This window comes from Anneissia japonica, unplaced genomic scaffold (assembly GCF_011630105.1).
Source record: "Anneissia japonica isolate Jap-2015-1 unplaced genomic scaffold, ASM1163010v1 scaffold288040_len302811_cov187, whole genome shotgun sequence".
NCBI classification, from domain to species: Eukaryota; Metazoa; Echinodermata; class Crinoidea; order Comatulida; family Comatulidae; genus Anneissia; species Anneissia japonica.
In genome coordinates this window covers 72209-83386 of record NW_022715091.1, presented here as the reverse complement: position 1 = coordinate 83386, position 11178 = coordinate 72209, and the positions used below count along the sequence as shown (strand labels likewise).

At 35.5% G+C, this 11178-nt stretch overlaps 1 protein-coding gene across 1 annotated transcript in view; it reads left to right on the top strand.

Moving 5' to 3' along the window:
• LOC117109163 (leucine-rich repeat-containing protein 40-like) overlaps positions 1-9506 on the top strand; it is a 10569-nt gene extending 1063 nt beyond the window's left edge. The window contains exons 2-13 of the mRNA XM_033251416.1: positions 707-888; positions 1565-1638; positions 2134-2263; positions 2668-2791; positions 3841-3983; positions 4789-4961; positions 5598-5688; positions 5941-6092; positions 6575-6682; positions 6905-7015; positions 7613-7876; positions 9010-9506. Of these exons, the coding sequence (XP_033107307.1) occupies positions 707-888; positions 1565-1638; positions 2134-2263; positions 2668-2791; positions 3841-3983; positions 4789-4961; positions 5598-5688; positions 5941-6092; positions 6575-6682; positions 6905-7015; positions 7613-7876; positions 9010-9115 (1658 nt within the window). The 3' untranslated portion in view covers positions 9116-9506. The remainder of the gene's footprint in view (positions 1-706; positions 889-1564; positions 1639-2133; positions 2264-2667; positions 2792-3840; positions 3984-4788; positions 4962-5597; positions 5689-5940; positions 6093-6574; positions 6683-6904; positions 7016-7612; positions 7877-9009) is intronic.
• The last annotated feature ends 1672 nt before the right edge of the window (positions 9507-11178 follow it).

Below are 11178 nucleotides of genomic sequence, written 5' to 3'. Positions count from 1 at the left end.
CTAACCTCAACTAGTAGGCTAACCTCAACTAGGCTAGGCCTAGGCCCCCCCCCCTAGGCCCTAACCAATGCCTTAAATATTATTATTAAGCCCTGTGCTAATACACTTTATTAGCAGTAGGCTACTACTACTAGGCCTATTACTATTACACTTACTCTACCCCGTAACCCTAATCTAGACTTTCTATACAGTAGGTACTGTCAATGAACGTACCTGCTGTCGCAAGACCATGTACCTGCATCTAATTATCCAGAAATAAAGCTTTGAAAGAATGATAATGAGCAAAGTGTGTTTTTACAGGCCATCTGTCAATACTGCCATTCATTGTCAGCTTTTCGGTTCAGTACCTACCAACACCAAACCATAGCTCTATTTAAATTACAGTATGTTAATGTAGGCCTATATATTATTAATCAGACAAATGTTATACAATACAAATTTAGTAAATGTTTATGAGTGTAATGGGAAGAATACTTCTATGAATTGATAGATAGACGCAAATCAAAAAATACATGAAAGAATGATGCAAATCAAAACTTAGTTTGTCATTAAATGGTATAAATACAATAAAATGACATTGGTTTATTTAGTTGTATTAAAAAATAAATAAAATAATAAATATTCAATACATAACAGTAATTCAAATAAAAAAATCTGATTTGGAAAGCATATTGACATTTATTTACTTTTGCGTTGTTAACCTCAGTTCCAGACTCTGTATGGCGAATAAACCAAGACGTACCGGAAGAGGCTAGGAATGTTTCACTGGATAACACAGAAGACCGTTGGTGGGAGCAGACAGATCTAACTAAGTTAATTCTTGCATCTAACAAATTGCTAGAGATATCCAATGACCTACGAGAACTTGGAGCTTTAACTGTGTTAGATGTAAGTTTGGAGATGCATCTTTTAAGGAAAATAATGAACTTCACACACAGACACTAAAGAAAATTGTTAAATGAAACAGTGGCGGATTCAAGGGGAGGGAGAGGAAAGCTGGCCTGGGCCCCCTAAATCTTTCCAAATTATTAAAAATAATGGGGAAAAAAAGAAACTATATGAAAATTTAAGTCTGAGAGTGCCTTTTCCGATGCCATAATCATAAATTTTCTTACCTCAGCTCCGACCATGGTGGGACTGTCTTTCCTCTATTTCAAATTCCTGGATCCACCACTGCGCAAGTTTTCTAAACAGGCATATGCCCTTTGCTGTTTGAATGTGTGGAAGAAATGAATACTAGTCACCTTGAACCAACCCTAACTCGACTCAGTCAACCCCGACCAAAATCTCTGGTAACTCGCCCACCAGACAACGTAGACCAACACCGATTGGATGAAAATTCAACCTGGCCCGACCCAACTCGAACTAGCAACTCAGACAAAAAACCAACTCGAATCAAATCCAACTCAATCCAAAAGAATTGAGCCCAAAAGTTGGACCTTATCCGTATTCTTCTAGGTCCGATGTGACCTACAAGAAAGAAATTTTATCATTTCTTTAAATCTGTGATGAATATTCATGAAATAATGTTTATCAATTTTGATCTTTTTATTGTTTTTTGTAGGTTCATGATAATTTACTGACAAGCCTCCCAGATGCTTTAGGAGAGCTCCAACAATTGCAGCGGTTTAATGCAAGGTAACATACATCAAAATTTATGCAATAAATATTTTTTGAAAGATGTGGTCTCATTTGCATAATGACCAATTTGCCAATGTTTGAACTCAACATTTGTTGGAAGTATGCAGACCAATCACCACCATCAAATGTAAGCCTACAATAATGATGATGAAGAACGATAACTAATACAAAACATCATTCCGATAAAATTTCCTGGCGCAAACAGCATCGAAATCGCATTGCAGTATCAGCTGCTACTTGGGAATGAAATTCAACACTAGCCATTAGGTTCAATATCTGTGGTCTAGTGGTTATGACACTAGGATAATTATCTGGAGGTCTTGGGTTCGATTCCCAGCTGAGTCACTTGTGAGATTTTTTCGCAAGTATTTTGAAACGTACTGAGCATTTAGTACGATACCATGTCAGGTAGGGGCAAAACACCATTCTGATTGAATTTCCTGATGCAATATACAAATGAATAATACTGTTTGTATTTTTATTAATGTACAGCCACAACAAGTTGACATCTGTGCCAGACAGTCTTTGGCATGCTACCAGTCTTACTGTGCTTAATCTTCAACATAACTTGCTAACAGAACTACCTGCCGGAATTGGGGAGCTGCGTAATCTTGAGGATCTGGTTAGTTAGATTTTCTACGTAATAAAACGTCTTTAAGGGGACCTGAGTGATGTAAGATGTAGCGATCAATTTTCATACATTTTAAATCACATACAGGAAAATTTACATTTTGTACAATTCAAAAATTTAAGATTTAAATGCAGCAATTAACAACTTTATCTTTATAAAATTTTAAAAATACTTTACTGAAGTTTTAACAAAAAATTGAAAGACTTGGGAGTACAATTCATGCAATTTTCAGAAGGAAGCTTTATGTATATTCCATTGTATACAAAAACATGTATAGTTTTGTGCTTAAGTGTTTTTTTAGTGGTAGTAATTTACTAAAAATATTCAAAGGAATATTTAGGCATTGATCATTGCTTAAAAAGTAACCAAATCATTATATAAATATTCTATTGCAGAACCTTTCCAACAATAAAATTTCAGTGATTTCAACGTCGATTGGTGGGCTGTCCCGATTACGAGTGCTTAATCTCGCAGAAAACAGCCTAACAAGTATTCCATACAGCTTTGGAATGCTGAAGAGTAAGTTGCTGGTCATTAAAAAACAATTTCCCTCACCAGTAATCTATCACCATCTACCCCTTGAAGGCCCATATCCAGAGGGGTGGGGGGGTTTATGTTTCAGGAGAACCCCCTTTTATGGCAAAACCTCCTCTTTAAATTTCCTAAATAAGTCGTCCAACCCAACTAATGCACTGCACACCCACCCAGACACAGACTTTTTCAAATATATCTGCTTTTATAGCATTATTTAGACCCATAAAGCACAGAAAACCCCCACTTGGAAGAAGCTGGCTACAGGCCTGCTTTACCAATTTACTCCTCACCAATAATCTTGCACCACTGCAATCACTCACAAAGTATACCACACAAAGACTGCCCTGCCCTAACAATCCATCACTAACATTCCTTCACCATAGATTCTGACCACATGTTCTCACCACATGCACTTGCCAATAATCCGGCACCAACAGTCCTGCACTAACGATCCATCACAAACATTCCTTCACCACAGACTCTCACCACATGCACTCACCAATAATTCGGCACCAACAGTCCTGCACTAACAATTCTTCACTAACATGCCTTCACCACAGATTCCCACCACATGTACTCACCACATGCACTTGCCAATAATCCAGCACCAACGGTCCTGCACTGACAATCCATCACTAACATTCTTTCACCACAGATTGTCACCACATGCACTCACAATTAATCCTGCACCAACAGTCTTGCAATAACAGTCCATCACTTACATTCCTTCACAAACCCTCACCCATATGCACTTTCCAATATTCCTTCACTAACAATGGATATGACTTAACAATCCTGCAATAAACAATTGAAACTATTGTCAACATCATAAATTAATATCTTCTGCTTTACCATCCAATGATGGAATTATATATACAAACTCAGTGGCTTATTTTTTTGTCAAACCATTAAAAACTCAATTAATTGTATATACATATTCATATATTTTTAATCTGGTACTGTATGTAAAACATGGCTTGTATCATTTTCTGTCCTAAAATTTAGCTTAAAATCTATCATTGTTTTTTCTGCAGATGTTGTGTCCTTAGATTTAAACAATAACCAGCTAGGAGAGATTCCATCAGAGATAGGACGTATGTCATCGCTGCAGCAACTCTACTTACGACATAACCGTCTGACACATCTTCCGTTATTACCAGATTGCAGTTCACTTAAGGTACGTCATGTGCAAGTCTGTGACAAATTAAAAACTATGACATGAGGGCCAACCATGTTAGTGACACAGCGATAATTCTCCTGATGACGATTGAAGCAATTCATTTGACACATCCAAGTCTCTGTCAACAAAAGCAACAGATCTTTTCAGAAATATCTACAGTATGTGGTGTACTACAAGCCAATGGAGTTCCAGGGTCCTGAACCAAGAGGCCCACTAGGTCAGGTTTCCAGAATAAAAAAATCCCTGGTAGAGTGCCTCACTGAACCTCCTGCCGGTGCCACCACTGCCACAAGCAGCTTTGCCATGCAAACGTTCAAACAAGATTTCATTTTGGTTCTTATTAATTGCTAGTCTGCAATGAAATGTGCTTAATATAGGTTGATAATACCGAAAGGTTCACTGATTAATCTCAGATAAGATAGTATAATACATACTCCAAGTATCGAAATGCACGCCATCGTGTCGGGATTCAATATTTCGACATTAATTATGCCATCATCAGGAATGATTATAGGTTGATTATATTGAAAAAAATAATCTGTTTAACATCAAATTAATTACTAATTTAAGATCAATTCTGGTACCAGGTTTTCCATGGATTTTAGCAGCTTCTCTAATATCATTAGAATAATGAAGATAAAAGACATTTGTTAATTTAGGACCATAGAAAAAATGGTCTTTAATTGAAGGTGTCTTTAACTGAAAGGATACCTGTATTTTGATTGTAAATTGCAATGTATTGCGGTTAGACATGTGATAGTCATCGGATTTATACCCATTTCTCTAAACCCTATAAACTTAGGAGTTGCATGTTGGAAATAACCGAATAGCTGAGATTACACCAAAGCATCTAGAGCATTTGACCTCTGTCTCTGTGCTTGACCTTCGGGATAACAAGGTGAAGGTGGTTCCAGATGAGATAACGCTGCTTCAGGGCCTCAATCGATTTGATTTGAGTAATAATGACATTAGCAGGTAAGGATAATAATCAATAGTAATAACATTAATATTAGATTTATTGTGGTAGCATCTTGTTTTTGTAAAAAATTTTGAAAATTGATGATTAGGATCATGGCATGAACGATTAGTTAATTGATAATATTGATTGATTGATAACAAATATAATTTTCAGAAACTAGCTTACAGCAGCACTAAAGAATTTAAGGGTTCATCCAGGCAGTTAAATAGTATTTCTTGTGAACAAAAAAAAACCAAATACTGTAATTCATTTTATGACACCATGACATCAGAAGACACTATTAAAATAGCCAACAATTGGTACTTATCATGTGACTAGGGTTGGCCATGCAGTGTGCTGGCTAGTTATTGATAAGACAGGTGAGTTGACCCAGGAAATCAAAGGTCATTATAGTGTTATCTTGTGTGGGGGGGGGGAGGGTCATCATTACATCACTACAGTATGTTTTTGCTCAAGACATGTAAAGTCTTGTCCAGACTATCAAATTTTATTTGACAAAAATATGTGACATGTCTAAATATAGTCATGATGACATCACATCATGACCATATATAGGCACAAAATGACTATATATGGGCATGCAACAGTTTTTTGATTGATAATCAGGATAGAGCTTAATGGTTTTCTTTCAGTCTTCCATTTAAGCTTGGAACCCTTCCTCACCTCAAATCCTTGGTAATCGATGGTAATCCTATGAGAAGTATACGCAGTGACATCATCAGGGTAAGTTATGAATATTCATATTAAGCCCAGTTGCTGAGTGCAGTGGATCGTTCCACTAAGTCTCGCCCCCTTGGATACTGTTGCTAAGGTCCTACGAAACAACAGTGTAAACATAGATAAATGCATGTATTTTGGGACCGACAACATGCATGTTTGTCAGACAAGCACATGTTTTTGATAGTTTGATTGACACTTGGAAATGGTTGAATGTTCTTGACAAATGTAAGCATTCAAGTCTGTTTTTGGTTGCAGAGAGGTACAGTGGGTCTCATGAAGTACCTTAGGGACAGGATTCAGGAAGAACCAGTGGCCAATGGCAGTGGTGACTCTGGAGCTAGTGAAGCTACTCCTTCTGGTATCATAGGATCCACTCAAGTTGTGTCAGGCAAGACTCTAGATTTCACGTAAGACCTAGCTACTTCTTTATTTATTTTTTATGATTTTATTTTTGTACTTCCAATATATTGTGTTGTTTATATTAGCCTTTATTTATTAATTTTTGAATGTAATGTAATTTTATTTATTTTATGGTTTGTATGATTTTGGATGGTCACAACTTTGGACTGATGGGTAATGATTTCTAGTTGTCCTCAGCCCCTGTCAACTTCATTTCATGTTATACAATATTTGTTAACAAATATTGTATAACATGAAATATTGTATAACATGAAATGAAGTTGACAGGGGCTGAGGACAACCAGAATTCTTTACCCATCATCCAAAGATGTGACAATTGTGTACATTTAATGTCCAAATTAATTTGTTTGTTTGCTTTTTTATAAAATCTTGACTATTAATTAAAAATTAATAATTCAATAAAAAAATCATTACTATTTTTTTATTAAAAGTTTAAAATTTGTTATTCTAAATCTCTCGGAACTTATAGCCAGAAGAAAGCAAGCTCCATCCCACTTCATCTGTGGGAACCAGCACAAGCTTCTGAAGTAACTATTGTGAATTTCAGCAAGAACGTACTCACTGAAGTCCCTGAAAAGTAAGTATTTTGGATGGTCTTCTTTTCATTAGTAAGAATGATCTATCCAAGCTGATCATGGAAACCTTGATGGTCCCTTTTAGCATTGGCAAGTGGAATTGATTGTAAGGAATTTCACATTTTTTTTTAAATGCCAAAATTGATACTAGGATATTGGGTTTTGATATATATTATGCTTTCATTTTGGTTTACTAGTTTAATTTGTTCACTTGTTTGTTTTAGCATCATCTTATTGTCAAAGTCAGTGCAAGAGGTGAATCTGGGTTTCAATAAACTGAGTAAGATGCCAGTAGAGATGCAGATGATGGTGAGACTTACCACTCTAGATCTGAGGTGAGTATGAACAGATTACAGGTGCCAGTTGACCTTCCCAATGAGCTAGGCAGATAAGGTATTCAAAAAAAAAACAATCATTGTCAGATCTCTTGTGGAACTTTTTAAACATCACAGTTGCATTATTTATTTGTTATTCAACACCAGTTTTCATAATATATAACCATGGAAGATAAACTAAATTAAGGACAACAAATAAGCCAATATTATTTATTTACTATATTAATAACTAATTACATATAACCAAAATACAATAAATACAAATATTTTTTAAGTGGTGTGCTCATTTGTACTGTGCTAGAAATATGTCAACATGTTTTACCCAATATGTGATATGTAATATGTAGGGAATCTTTGTTTTTATGGTATTTTTTTTTTCTGTTAAGAAACTGGCTGTCATACTATTTAAAAAGCATTTAAGTATAAGCTTATAGGTAATATTGTATAAGTTTATGGCTTTTTTTGGCAAACAACCAGTTCTGTGCACAGTTATGTATAACAAATATTTGATATGAATGAACTGTCTTTCATATTTGGTGCATTTGAAATGTTACATAATAATATAATAAGTGTAAAGACTTACCTTTTTAAACATAGGTGCAATGCATTGAGTACCCTACCAAGCGAGTTCAATAGCCTGAAGGAGATGCGCGAGTTGACTATTTCCAGTAATCGCTTTAAGGAGCTGCCCGCTGTGATCTATACATGGGGTAAGCTGGAGACCATCCTAGCAAGCGAAAACCAGGTCACCGCAATCGATGTTGCTTCCATCCGATCATTACCAAAGTTGTCAACACTCGACTTGTCTAATAACGATATAGGGGAGGTCCCCCCAGAGTTGGGGTTGATTGAGTCACTCCGGTAAATATATTTTAATTTCGATTTTTTTTTGCGGTTAAAGGTAAATATTTGCAAGCCATTTCTCGGCACATTTTTGGTTGCACGACATTTTCTAACCTTTTCCACACTAGAGAACTTTAAGGCATCACCACATCTTTTTTGTTCATTGCCCTTTTCTAATCCTTTCTTCCTTTAGTGTCTGTGTGTGAGTCTGAGTGACTGTAAAGCTTAGCATTTTCATGCTATATAAGTATAACTTATACCCGATTCACACGTGAAGTTAAATTTAACAAAAAGTAACAAATTGTAACCGAGCGATCTCCCGAGTTATTCCTTCCGAGATAAAAAGCATTCACACGCGTCTGTAAAGTAATGCCAAGGTCGTGTAAAATTTACTCAGTGTTTATTCAATGAATCATTTTTTCCCCTACTGCGATATAGGTCAAGCCTAGGCCTAGTTGAGAACCCCTTTCACAGATGGACTGTTGAACTCACCATCACTGTAAACATTCGAAGCAATCAATGCCCTTAACAACTGCTGTAATCTACTACTACTACTAAACTAGGCATAGCTTCCAACGTTTCTGTCGACTCTTGATAATACTAGTAATAGTACTAACACCATCCAGACGTTCATTTTATGTATATCTTCTTCTTCTAGCATTACTAATTAACATCAATAACAAGGGTAATGCATTCATCATTGAGAAAAACTAGGCCTATCTATTTCTAGTGGATCAGAATCGTCTGCAGAAGGAAGAAAATTCAAAGAACCCTGTGAAACACAGTAGATTGTTGTTGTGATGAAATCCCTGCGCATGCGCAGATCCATCCATGCTACATCTCGGGAGCTTTACCAGCCTCAGCGAGGCTGGTAAAGATTACCAAGACGTTCCGAGATTTTACAAGGATATTACACGGAGGTACTTTCACACGTGCCGTAAAATGTCACTTTTGGTTACATTTTGTTACATTTGGTAAGATTTTTGTACGTGTGAATTGGGTATTATTATTATTACTTTGCCTGTTAAATATCCTGCAATCTGCTGTGACATTGTCCGTAGATTCGTAGGCCTATGCAAAAATGAAAGCTAGACAATTTATGTGAGACCTAAGTTTTACTAATGGTTGACCTTATTGTTTTTTATACATAGGTCTTTGCAGCTTAGTGGTAACCGGTTTCGCAATCCTCGTCCAGCTGTTCTCAACAAGGGTACAGTTAGCCTCCTGGCCTATCTTCGAGACAGAATACCAACTTAAAGAATGCACCAAATGCACTTACTAAAAAGTTTCTTTCAATTATATTATTACTATATTCTATTTTTTAATAATTTGTACATTTTTGTAAAATTTGTGTTCTTAGATTATATTATTGAATTTTACAGTGAACCTCGCCAAAGACAAATGTGCATTAGTTGAAAATGGAATTACAGTAATGGATGTTTGCTATATATCCAAATGACATATTAATATCAGTATTGATAGTAATTCACTCACTGAAAGACCAATTTTAAATTGATTTTCATTCTATAGCTTGTAAGCTTACAAAGGTGCAATCATCAACAATATTTGTTCTAACTCGTACACATAAATTCTTGCAGTGATCGTATTATATTCTGTATGCACTCAATAAATATTCCTGGGTCGTCTACATGTATACATCCAGTGTACTGCAAATACCCATTCATGATTGCATTGATGAGCAAACGACCAATAAGCATGCTTTTTTAAAGCGTAACCATAGCTGATTAATGGTTTGTTAGTGCATGTACAGCACAGTTGCTGCTAGTACCGCTTAAAAGATAACTAGCAAAATGATTTTTTGTTCTAGAGAGGATTTTTGATATGCCATTAATAATAGAATCAAACTTAAAATCGTTTTTTGGCTTTTTTTTAATGAAGTTATAGGCGATTATATACGATTTTACCATGACGTCACTGGCGAAAAAGTAACAAAAGATCGTGTAAATAGCACCGCGTAGTGTATCCGCTGCGTACGATCTTTGCGTGTATGCTGTAACCATGGCTGTAAATTGTGATTGTTACAGCATGCACGCAAAGATCGTACGTGGCGGATACCCTACGTGGTGGATACCCGCGTAGGGTATCCACTCTAGAACAAAAAATCATTTAAACTATTAACAACTTCTATATTCTCGATCTTCAGATGTAGTATGGTCGTAGATATGGTAAAATTTTTTGTACCTTGTCTAAAATGATGATTCGAATAAAACAAATTTATATTTGGCCAATAAGCACACTCACCGCCACGAAAAATGGATATTTCAGAAGAAAAAAAATGTTGCTTTATTTTTATTTTTTGGGCCTACCATGTTGTTTAATACGACAAATAATAAATTTAAAGTGTTAAAAATGTTGTATATCGCAGGGAAATATGCAAAGGAGCGGAAATCAAGCTTTAATTAGCAAAAATCTAATGATGGTCATCCGAATGGGTATTTTATAAACCGAGAGAAAAAATGGAAAACAGATAGGAAAATTCATAACTGTGAGTGAGGGGACACAATCTTATAAATATTTGCACTATATTTGGGGTTTACATTTCTTCTAATAAAAAAAAAGTGCAAAAACAAAAAAAGAATAAAGTCATTCTAATCTAAAAGAACAAGACAGCACACTGTCGAAAAAAATATATGATCATATGCTAAGGTCTGCTAAGAGAAGCTTATCCGTCTTTAAAGGACGTTCTGCCCCTTTTCTGGAGGTTCCCCCGCGCGCCCGTTCATTTTTTTTTATCTAGTGATGCTACATCAATAGAGAAACGTTGGTCCCTGAAAAGGTCACGGGGGCCCTGATTTTCACTACAAGATAAAAAAGAAAGGGGGAAAGAAAAAGATAAAAGAAAAAGAAATGAAAATCGTAAGACAGAAAAGGAAAAGAATAAGAAAAAAGACATAAGAAAGAAATGGAATGGAAAGGAAGCATAAGAAAGAAAAGGAGAGACTAAAACAGAAAATGAAACATAGAAACAAAAGGAAACATAAGAAAGGAAAAAAAGAAGAAAAGGAAACATAAGAAAGAATAGGAAAAAGATAAGGAAACATATGACAAAAAAGGAAGGTGTAAGAAAGAGAAAGAAAAGAAAAGGAAATATCGAAAGACATTGGTATAACTGTGGGTAAAAAATGAGAAGGTAAAGTAATAAAATGATGAGTCTTGTTACATTTTCTTCTTGTGATATGTATCTTGTTTTTTTCTCTACTGCTTGTTTGACACTGCCCAGCACCTATTTAGGTGGAGATGTTTGCGCTTTACAAATCTTTATTATTATTATTAATAGGCATATTATTATAAGGCCTATT